The sequence below is a fragment of the Lynx rufus genome, unplaced genomic scaffold (genome assembly GCF_022079265.1).
Source record: "Lynx rufus isolate CCGP_SWC_20201006 ecotype Redwood Valley unplaced genomic scaffold, mLynRuf1.p SCAF_9, whole genome shotgun sequence".
Lineage (NCBI taxonomy): Eukaryota > Metazoa > Chordata > Mammalia > Carnivora > Felidae > Lynx > Lynx rufus.
In genome coordinates this window covers 61,261,748-61,273,973 of record NW_025814897.1, presented here as the reverse complement: position 1 = coordinate 61,273,973, position 12,226 = coordinate 61,261,748, and the positions used below count along the sequence as shown (strand labels likewise).

Genomic DNA, 12,226 nt, shown 5'->3' with positions numbered 1-12,226 from the left:
GAGAACTGTTGGAAAATATTCTATGCTCTTCTTCAGTATTTCTGGGGAGACATAAGGCAATATATGGTGTTTGGATATCACTATATATAGTAGCATACCAATTAGACACTTAAATCATAATGGAAAGTCATTTGAAGACAATCAACTATTAAATTCAAATTATTGACTATCCCACTTAATATTCCATGGGAACTGTGGAAGTTAGAAACAGTCTTTTCTGGTGGTAGTGTGGTGTAGTGATCCATGATCATCTTTAGCTCATTCTTTTGTGAAATCCTCATCTATATTCACTAGTATCAGCTGAAAATGCTGCCAGTAAGCAAAACTTGTATTACATTTTCAAGTTACTTTGATTAGTTGAGTGGAAACATAAGAGAAAACTACAATATGTTGTGAAAAACTACAATATGTTGAGGAATTGGAATGGGAAGAAACTTTGGATATGAGGATCAAGAATGTCTACATATAAAGCTTATTTACCTGTCATAGTCCCTTCTTTGTTAAGTGTTACTTTTCCCTTTATTTGCGTTAATGAGACTGTGTTTGTATGTATATATATCTTTTAATAAAATGGTGCTTTTATGCTATGGTTGGTGAATTTATTATTAGTATTTTTCTACTTTTACAGTAAAAAAATTCACCACATAAACAACTCAAAGAAAAGATAATTTTAAAACAAGTAAAAACTAGTAATTAAATTTAGCATCCATATATGATACTTTAAAAAAGAAACTTTAAGCAAATTAGGCAAAAACTAAAAGTGGTTCAATTTAGTGACAGGAATATATGAAAAATCTGCAGCTAATATCATACTGAATGGTGAAACACAGAAAGATTTGTTTCTAAGATTGGGAATAAGACAAACATATCGACTGGCATCAATTATATTAATATTTTACTGGAGGTTCCAACAAGGTCAATATATCAAGAAAAAATAAATAAAAAGACAGTAAGATTTGAATGAAAGAAGTCAACTTTCCCATTCATAAGTCACATGAACACTTAGATAAAAATCAAAGAATTTAAAACCATTTAGCTTATCAATTAATCAGGTATAGAATCAATACTTTTCTGTATACTGTTAGCAAACAATGAGAAATTAAAATTTAAGTTAAAATTCTGTGAAAATTCATACTACCACTTACAGTGGCATCAAAAGCATGGAGTAGTTAGCCATAAGCACTTAAAATTATAAAACATGACAGTAATTAAAAAGACCTACAAAAGTTTTAAAAGTGGTTTGAAAGACTGAAATATGTTAAGATGTCAGTTCTTCCTAAGTTGCTTAATAAAACAACTTCAATCAATAACCAAGAAATTTAAGCTCATTCTAAAATAATTATACGAATACCCTAAATTCATTGGAAAAAGAATAACAAAACATCGGAACTTAAAATAAAAGACTTCAAACTTTAAACAGTATAGTAAGTCATTATGATAACAGACAGATAGGGAGTGCTTAATAGAAAGAACAGAATAGACATATTTTACATCCTCAGTCAAATGTTCTAAAGTGACCAATGTAGTAATTCAGTGAAGATAGCACAGTTTCTTATACCAATAATTCTGGTGCAACTGAATATATATTTTTTATATATATACATGTGTGTGTACACACATACACACACAGACACACACACACACACACACACACACATATATATAGAACCTTGATTCCAACTTCACAACAAAATCAAATATTAATTACATTTCTAAAATAGAACTAAGTATTAAAAACAAAACAAAACTCCAATTTTAACATGTGTGAAATCAAAGGAAGAAGAGTATCTTTGCAACCCAGTAGGAAGTAATATTTTTTTAGAACACAAAAGCAATAACCATAAGAAAATAGCCTTGTTACATGTTATTAAATTTTGAAATTTACTGTTAAGTGGACTTAGAGGACAAAGACTGGGAGAAAGCATTCACAATCCCTTACTTCTGTAAGAGAATTTGTGTTAGGAACATATGACAATGCTTATAACTAACAAAATAAGAAAACAAGCAATGGGAAAAGGAGAGACCTACACTGACACTTAGCAGAGAAAAATATACAAATGACACTGAATGTCTCAAAATTATTAGGCTTCAGGAATTGTACATTAAAACTAACATGACATCTTGTTACATACCTACTAGAATGGCCAAAATTAAAAAGCACAACACCAAATTTTGGCAAGGATGTGGAGCAACAGATTCTCCTAATTACCTATGACTGAACTCCTAAGAGCTTACTCAAGATGAGGAAAGCATAAGTCCACACAAAGACTTGTATAAGAATGTTTGTAGCGGCTTTATCCACAACTGCCCTCTGTGGAAACAACACAAATACTCATCAACAGTGGATAGACAAATCAATTTTGGAATGTTTACCCAATGAAATTCTACTCAGCAATAAAAATGGATTGACTATATGTGCAACAACATAGATGACTCTATATCATTATATTGAGCTATCGACTGCTACACTAAAGAGTACTAATTACATAATTTCATTTATATGAAGATCCAGAGCATACAAAGAAAATGGGTGGGTACCTGGTTGGCTCAGTCGATAGAGCCTGCAACTCTTGATCTCTGGGTTGTGAGTTTGAGCCCCATGTTGGGTGTAGAGATTACTTAAAAATAAAATCTTAAAAAAAAATGGGTACTGAAAATATCCATTCACTGGTTGCCTGGGGATTGAAATGGGTCACAGACAGACTGGGAAGGAACAAAGAGGATTTTTTGAGGTGATAGAAAAATATTATATCTTTATAAAGGTGTGGGATATATAGGTATATCCTTTTTCAAAACTGTACAGATAAGATTTGTATATTTAAACACATGCAAATTTTACTTTAAAAAATCAAATCCAAGCCTGGAGAGAATAGAATGTTTACAGTTGTTGACATTGTATGATGAGAGCATTATGCATTTGTGTTCATCTGTAGATGTTTGAAATGCTCCATAATTAAATGGTTTGATACATAAAACTAGTGAAAATAAGTGCCATCTTTTTATGAAGTATGGTATCATCTGCTTTAATAGAATATTCTGTTTTGGAGCTTATTTTATTTTATTTTATTTTTTTAAGTTTATTTATTTTGAGAGAGAGAGAGAGAGGGAGAGAGTGAGAGGGAGGGAGGGACAGAGAGAAGGAGAGACAGAATCTCAAGCGGCCCTGCGTCATCAGTGCAGAGACCTATGTGGGGCTCAAACTCACAAACTGTGAGATCATGACATGAGCAGAGATCAAGATTCGGACACTTAACCAACTCAGCCTCCAGGGTGCCCCTGGAGCTTATTTTAAATACAGAATTATTTACCTCAATTAATACAGAGCTAAAAATCTTAAAATCCAACTAAAATATTTCACAGCCCTATTCAGGGAGCATAAAATTAAATAAATAACCTATCTTAAGGTTATGATTTTGGGGGCGCCTGGGTGGCGCAGTCGGTTAAGCGTCCGACTTCAGCCGGGTCACGATCTCGCGGTCCGTGAGTTCGAGCCCCGTGTCAGGCTCTGGGCTGATGGCTCGGAGCCTGGAGCCTGTTTCCGATTCTGTGTCTCCCTCTCTCTCTGCCCCTCCCCCGTTCATGCTCTGTCTCTCTCTGTCCCAAAAATAAATAAACGTTGAAAAAAAAAATTTTTAAAAAAAGGTTATGTTTTTGTTTGGAATAGAACTTAACATTTATTCCTGATATTTTCGTTTTTATTCATACTCATACATAAGCTTTTAAGTCAAATGCTAACCATGGTATATTCTTTATGATTATTTGCAACAAGTTCACTGATGATCAAAATTACTCTGAATAATGACATCCGATGGGAAGTATACAACCACACAGCATGCTAGCAGTATATCCGAAGATGTGCCTTAACTATTCCCTCTGAGCTTTCTTAAATGTATCATTTGTTTTGCTAGTAGTATGGTATTTTTGTGCCCTACTAAAATTGTTCAAACATCTTCCTGAACACACTCAATCAAATTTCATATTACTCTATTGTTAAAATTCAAACTTATTTTAGGAAGCCAGAGCCTTCATCAACTGGGAATGTACCAATTGAGATGGCCTTTGGGATGTATATTTTTCTCTACTTCAGATATGTACATAGCTATTGTTCTGCTTTATTTGACTGACTTTATGCCAGCAAAAGTCAATCAAAGAAAATAATACTTACCAAACACTGTACTTGGTGCTTTATAAATATTCTCATTCAGGGGCGCCTGGGTGGCGCGGTCGGTTAGGCGTCCGACTTCAGCCAGGTCACGATCTCGCGGTCCGTGAGTTCGAGCCCCGCGTCGGGCTCTGGACTGATGGCTCAGAGCCTGGAGCCTGTTTCCGATTCTGTGTCTGCCTCTCTCTCTGCCCCTCCCCCGTTCATGCTCTGTCTCTCTCTGTCCCAAAAATAAATAAAAAACGTTGAAAAAAAATTAAATAAATATTCTCATTCAAATTTCAAAACAACTCTCTGAGGTAGATGCTGTTATAGCAGATTTAAAGTCAAATTTAGTATAAATTTGTATAAAGTATAAAACCAAGTATAAAGCTAAGGTTAAGAGAGTCTAAGGCATTTGTCTTAGATAACTCATAAACATAAGTTGTATGATTAGAAATTGAGTATGTGTCTCTCTCCCTGTTACTAAATTCACCTTGAGCAATAGTGTTTTTGCTAAGGTAAATATAGATGTATTTATAGAGGTAAATTTATAAGTTAAAAGAAAATAAATCTTCTATTTAAAACTGTACAGTTATTTAAAGCCTATAGATCCATGAAAGTTACTTTATATAGTAAAGTATGGAAATTACTTTATATAGTAAAATATTCATTTTTTTCTTCCTGTCTTATTTTCTGTAGTGTTTAACAGTCAGACAATAAAATAAAAAAGATAATGTGTGTTCTTCAAGAATAAGAAGAAAGAGGTTGACAATTTAGACCATTAATCATCTGATCTAAACTTGGTGGGGGTCCAGGGTGGTCCCAGGGCCAGGAAGAGCTAAGACTGGAAGGAAAGAAAAGCCTGAGGATTTCAGTGGACCTTGGCAACTAGAGCAATGAAAATATGCTGACTTTTTGGGGGAGGGGAAGTGTTATACAAAGCAAAGGCAAGTGAATTTCAGGGAGCTATTTTTGGCTAGGAAAAGGTGTTGGAATTAAAACATGGCAAATACGACCTGCCATTCTCTAAGACTGTATCTCAACTCTATTTGTTGTTGTGCTGATGATACCTGGTAATCATGCTGATGATCTGGTAATAAGTACATCCATTTGAAACTGGAAATTTCAGTGGTTTAAAGTTTAATTAAAGAGAATCATAAATGTGAAAGTCAGACTTTTGAGGCTACTTGGTGAAAGCTTCTTTTCTGTTAACATCCAGAGAGAAAGTCAGTCCTCTCCTTTGTATCTATGGTTTTGCAACCATTTCCATCGTTCTGGGCTCTGATCACTCACCCAGGCTAACATTTGCAGCGAAGTCCACCATACCATAGAGTGCCTGGGTGCTTGCTTTCTGTGGGGCAGCTGAAAATAAAGGGCCCTTTCATCTGTGATATATCTGTAAATGGTACTACCTGGCACAACTTCCCAAAACTCTCCTCAGTGTCTACTGTGCTGAACTGCCCTGCCTATCTCAACTTTTTCATGGGAGACCTTCCACAAGTATAAAAATATAACCTGGGCTACCTTCCCAAGGACAATGTTCTGCCTCCTCTTGCAGAACCAGGCTGGCCTTCCTGCCCAAGATCCCCTACCAGTAAAATTATACATTATATGGTTATTTTGTATAATTAATGAACCAATATTAACTAAAGTTCATATTTTATTAAAGTTCATATGTTACTCAGATTCCCTTAGTTGTACTCGGATACCAAATTACAGTTACTAGTGATACCTAGTTAGTTCTGTTAGGTTCTCTTGACTGTGACAGTTACTACTCAGGCTTTTCTTAATTTTGATGACTTTACAGTTTTTAGAAGTACTAGTTAGGTTTTTGTAAAATATCCCCTAATTGAGATTAGTATGATTATCTCCTCCATGATTAGACTAAAGTTATATTATTGGAGAAGATCGATGAGGTATACTATTACTTATGTCAAAACATATCAAGGGTATATACTATCAACATAGTTTATCACTATTGATATTAAGCTTCATCACCTGGCTGAGGATGTGTTTGTCAGGATTCTCTCTCTCTCCCCCCATTTCCAAGTTTACTCTTTGGCAGTAAGTTGCAATGTGTATCCCACAAATTAAACAGTGAGTAGTTACGCTCTACCTCCTTTAGAATGGAGCATCCTCATAATATTGTTTGGGAATATTTTGCATGAGAGTTAATCTAGTCCCTTAGTTGTTTATGTATTCAATCATTTATTTTTATCAGTATGGGCTCTAATATTTATTTTATTCTTTAGACCGTAATCCAATACTACTTTGTTTTTTCACACTGACCAGCTTTGGCTATTAGGAACTCTTTCAGTTGACTCCTGTGTCCCTTTGGCTTAACCTCACAATTGTGTGGGTTTTTTTTTTGGGGGGGGGAGGGTCACTTCCTTACTTTTGGGACCATAAATTGCTACAGGTGTATCCTATATATCACCTGCCCCAATCTTAGACTGTGATATTTCTCCAAGGATTACTGATTCCTTTAATTGGATAATGTTACTGGAAACAAAGTTTTGATGCTGGGTGTGCTTTGCTACTGGCCTGTCGTTGGTTTAAGACCCTCTCAGCTGGCAGAGCAAGGAAATTTATATGTATATCCTAGCCTGTGTGTATGTACACACAGATATAAATATCCATCATCTATTTATCTATCATCTTTCTGTCATCTGTTGTCTATCTAATACTAAACATAGTAATGGCTAACTCTAATCTGTCACCACGAGAATTATTCTAGTATCCCTTCATGTTTCTCTGTAAACTGCCGTTCCAAAACTGAGAAACCTGGTCCCCACTATATGCCCTACACTTACATAATTGTTCAGTAACACTATGCATATGTAGCTGTATTAGAATTGTTAACCTATAACCCTATGGGGAAAAATTATCCACTAGAATACAATGCTGTATGTATAGGTCTTTTGCTTTTAGTCTCACAGACTCCACTCATTTCCCGAGTTAGTTAGGTTAAAACATTTTCCCCATCCATTTTAGTGATGTTTTCCCCTACACTTTTAACACACGGTGTTTCTCATATTTTCGTATTTCATCATGGATTCCCCTGAACTCCTTGTTGATTTTTTAAAATTTGCATACATTAAGATCATCTTTTGTGTTCTAAAATTCTAAGAGTTTTGCCAAATGCATATCATAACCCACCTTTATAGTATCGTATAGAACCTAAAACCTTCCATGTGCTTCACATATTCAACATCTCCCCACTCTTGCTCCCCCTGGGATGCATGGATATGTTTGTGGTCTCGATAGCTTTGCTTTTTCATAATATAATTTCACTAGAGTCACCCAATATAAAGCCCTTTCAGATTCACTTCATTTACTTCAGAATATGCATTTAAGATTCATTTGTGGTTTTTTCATGGTTTGGTATCTTATTAATGCTGAATATATCCATTGTAGGAGGTACTACAGTTTGGATATTCATTTACCTATTGAAAGGCATCTTGGTTACTTCTAATTCTTTATGAATAAAGTTGCTGTAAGTATCCATGTGCAGGTTTATGTGTGGACATAGTTTTCAAACCCATTGGGTAAATTCTTTGGAATGTAATTGTGAATCACTGGTAAGACTATATTCAGCTTTGTAAGAAACTTCCATATGTTTTTCTTTTTTAAATAATTTTTTAATGTTTACTTTTATTTTTGAGACAGAGTGCTAGTAGGGGAGGGACAGAGAGAGAGAAGGAGACATAGAATCTAAGCAGGTTCCAGGCTCCAAGCTGTCATCACAGAGCCCAATGTGGACCTCAAACTCATGAATTGAGAGATCATGACCTGAGCTGAAGTTGAACACTTAACCGACTGAGCCATTCAGACATCCCTCCATATGTTTTTCTAAAGTGACTGTGTCAGTTTGCATTTCCACCAAAAATGAGTGAAAAGTTCTCTTGCTTTCTTTGCACCCTGACCTACCTTTGATATTGCTTTATTTTTAATTTTAGCCATTGTGTGAAGTGGAATCTTACTGCATTTTTTCATTTGTAATTCCTTAATGGAAAAATGTGCTGAGCATCTTTTCATGTGTTTATTTTCAATCTGTATATTCTATTTGTGGGGTGTCTGGACAAAATTTTTACTCAAGCTTTAACTAGGTTATTAATTACTTTTTAAATTTACATATGTTTTAGTTCTAGGTTTTAATTTTTTTAATCAAATTGACGGAGCTCTCCTTTATTCCTTGTTTGCTTCATATTTTTATTATAAATATGTACTGTTGCCATTTAAAAAATTTTTTCCTTTAACCATTTATATGATCGATATGATTTTTCTTCTGTAGGCTGATGTTCTAGGCTACATTGTTTTCTGAATGTTAAATCAGTCTTATATACCAAAAGTAGACACCATTTGGTCATGTTGTATAGTTATTTTGATAAATTATTAGCTTAAATTTACTAACATTTCATTGAGGATTTTTTCATCTGTTCATGAGATATAAGTTTGAGAAATGGTCTATATATATTTTTGGACATCTTTAACTGACTTTGGTGTTAGGATATGTCCAGCTTCATAAAATGAGTCAATATTCTTTATGATTCTATAATCTGGAAGTGATTTTAGAGGATTGACATAATTTCTTTAGTGTTCAGAAGAATTCATCAGTGAAACGATCAGAACCTGATTTTGGGGGGAAGGTTATTAATTAATGATGAAATTTATTTAATAAACAGAGATATCTAGAAATTTAGAACTGTAAATTTTCTTCTGTGAGCTTTATATCATTTATATATATTCAGTTGACTATTGAGCAACATGAATTTGAACTGCGTGAGTCCATGTGGATTTTTTTGTAAACACAGTACAATACTGTAAATATATTTTCTCTTCCTTATGATTTTATTAATAACACTCACTTTTCTCTAGCTTACTGTATGGTAAGAATACAGTAGATAAAACATATATAAAATATGCTTTAATTGTTTATATTATTGGCAAGTCTTCAAGTCAACACTGGGCTGTTAGTAGTTAAGTTTTGGGGGAGTCAAAAGTCATAAGTGGATTTTCAACTACATCGGTGTGTGGGGGGCACAGTGCTTGATCCCCAACAACATAGGGGTTAGGGGCACTGACCCTATATATAGTGTTTAAATACATTTTTAGTGTTGTTGCCACTAAACACTGCTTAGCTTTTAGTTGTAGTGCATGGAATTTATATCAAGAAAAGTTAGGGGATGATTTGAGACAATGAACATTATGACTATAAAAGACACAGTTAGGACATGAATATAAAGAAACCATTAAAATTTTAATAGAGAACATCACCACTTACAGATTAGCATATCTGAATCCTGTTAATCAGACCAACTGGAAATATGTATGAACTTTCCCTCAAAAGTAGGACATTGAATTTAGTTTATTTGAGGAAATCATGTTGGTAATCCTGTGTGGCTTTGAAGGTGGGGGGTCATGTATTGAATGGAGATTTAAAATCAACTTATAAAAATAAAAATTTATAAATGTAAATAAATCAATTTTTATTTTATTTTGTTTGGTTTTTTTTGGTTTTTGGTTTTTGTTTTAAGTAGGCTTCATGCCCAGCATGGAGCCCAGTGCAGGGCTTGAACTCACAACCCTGAGATCAAGACCTGAACTGAGATAAAAAATTGGACACTTAACTGACTGAACCACCCAGGCACCCCTCTATTTTATTCTTAAATATTATTAAATTTGATCTGTATTTAAAATGAGATGCAACATTCAAATAAAGAAAACATAGGGAAGAATGCTTCTGGGTTCACTTTTGACAAAAGAGGACATCAAAAACTCAGAATGTGCATCTTTCTATACCTAAGAGAAAAGAGCATTTAATGTGCTCACAGGAAATAAATTCTTCAGATAATCATATTTAGATACCCCTGTGTCATCGTCCATTAACTCCTTTCAGAAACTGTTTACCGAACTCCATGTTCCTTGCTGAAATATAATCTTTCATACTTCCAAATCCTGAAGATACATGTTCTGGCTCAGTCACGTTGCAAAGTTGTACAATCATTTTCATACCATCACATAGTAAACATGCCATCAGGAAATTAGTTTCTAGGCTCCTGAGCAGTCATTTCTATGTTCTATTTCATTATTTTTATGCACACATCAGTTTCTGCTCACAACAAATTCAAGAAGAATAATAAAAAGATATTTGATCCTTAGGAGTCATAGAGGAGATATGTCCCCATAAGATTACACAAAATACTTGTAAATATATCCAGAAAATTCTTGTAAAGTAAGTGACTGAAAATTTAATCTCTACCTGAACTTGTCTAAGATTCATCTACTTTTGCAAAGCATCAAGTCCCAAAGGATGCATGTATGTTGCATTCCACAAATAAAGAGGGATTTGGAGAGGACAAAGTGGTCCTATGGATAATAGGTTGCCTAAATACACTTCACACACACACGCACCACACTCCCAAGGAAAAATTCTGATTAAATATGACTCAAAACCACTGTTAGAATTTTATACACTCAAGCTTCTCTTAAAAACAAGAGTTTCATCCTTTAACACAAGTATTGTTTTCAGGTACTTTCACTTCATGATTCTCCATAAAGGTAGGAGGTGGCATACTGAGTGCACATAGTGCCTACAGGTTTTCATGAAGAATAAGGAAGAAGGTGCTGAAATGAAAGGTGAAAACCCGAGACATTTTTTTTTTAACTGCACGAAGTATCCCAGTATTGTCCTCAGAGAAATCAGATACAAAGTTTTTAACTGAGAAATCTATGAAGATCTTTCTTATTTTATATTCAAATTTAGTTATTTTTTTTCTGAGAAAGCAAAGCAGTTGACATAAACTGATTGTGCCCAGCTGGAATACTATCCTATTTTCAAATACAGAGAGATACAGTTTCACTAAATCTCCCTAGTTAAAAGGGAAGGGGCTTTGAGTGCGATGTTGGATGTCCCTACTGTAATGGAACCCTATGGTCAGAAGAATATGCATTCAACACCAATATGGAGAGAAGGTATTGAGATTAAAGAACAGACAGCATTCTCCAAAGTTTGTAACTTTAGGATCTTCAGGATCTTTTGATATGAGGAGCATTTAAAAAATAATCAACCCAGAGTAGAGTAAAATTAACTTCCTTCAGTTATATCCACACCTTCAAGAGCTAAGGAAACAAGAGACTCTACTGGGAGGTGAGAGCATGGATCACATGCTCACGAATCTGCTTTGTCCTCACACCGTAGATAATAGGATTGAGGGCAGGTGGGAAGACTACGTAGAGATTGGCAACAAGGATGTGAACATAATGGGGAATTTTCTTGCCAAACCGGTGGGTGAGGAAGGAGAAGAGACACGGTGTATAGAAAACACACATGACCCCAACATGTGACCCACATGTGCTCAAGGCTTTGTGACGAGCATCTCGAGATGGGAGGAGGAAAACTGCACGGAGGATGTAGGCATAAGAGATTCCAACAAGTACCACGTCCAAAATAAGAAAAGAAGCCACAAAAAGCCCGTAAATGGCATTAACTCGAATGCTGGCACAGGCCAACTTGGCAATGCCCATGTGCTCACAGTAGGAATGCGCAATAATTCGAGTCTCACAAAAGGGCAGACGATGGGTTAGGTAGAGAATGGGCAACATGAGCAGGACAGGACGCATTATAATGCCCACACCAATGCCTGCTAGCACCCGGGGTGTCAGGGTGGTTGTGTAGTGGAGTGGTACACAGATAGCCACATAGCGATCAAAAGCCATGGCCAACAGAACAGCAGACTCCATTCCTGTAAAGGTGTGTATCAGGAACATCTGAGCCACGCAGGCTCCAAAACCAATTTCATGTGCATCAAACCAGAAGATACCCAGCATTCGGGGCACTGACGATGTGGAGAGGGCCAGATCTATGGCTGATAAGATGGCTAGAAAGTAGAACATAGGATCCCGCAGAGTACGGTCAGACCAGATGATCAGCAAAATTGTAACATTGCCTAACAGAGCCATTAAGTAAATGGAGCAAAAAGGTAGGGAGATCCAGCCATGGAAACCCTCAAATCCTGGGATGCCTGTGAGAAAAAAGGTGTCTGGGTGGAAAGTGGAAGTGTTTGTGTGGAACATCTTGCC

The 12,226-nt window shown here is 35.4% G+C and overlaps 1 protein-coding gene across 1 annotated transcript; it reads right to left on the bottom strand.

Moving 5' to 3' along the window:
* Positions 1 to 11,284: 11,284 nt before the first annotated feature.
* On the bottom strand, positions 11,285 to 12,226 carry LOC124505522 (olfactory receptor 52J3-like). Its single transcript, XM_047071486.1, has one exon. The coding sequence runs from the start codon at positions 12,218 to 12,220 to the stop codon at positions 11,285 to 11,287; it is 936 nt and encodes a 311-aa protein (XP_046927442.1). The 5' UTR covers positions 12,221 to 12,226.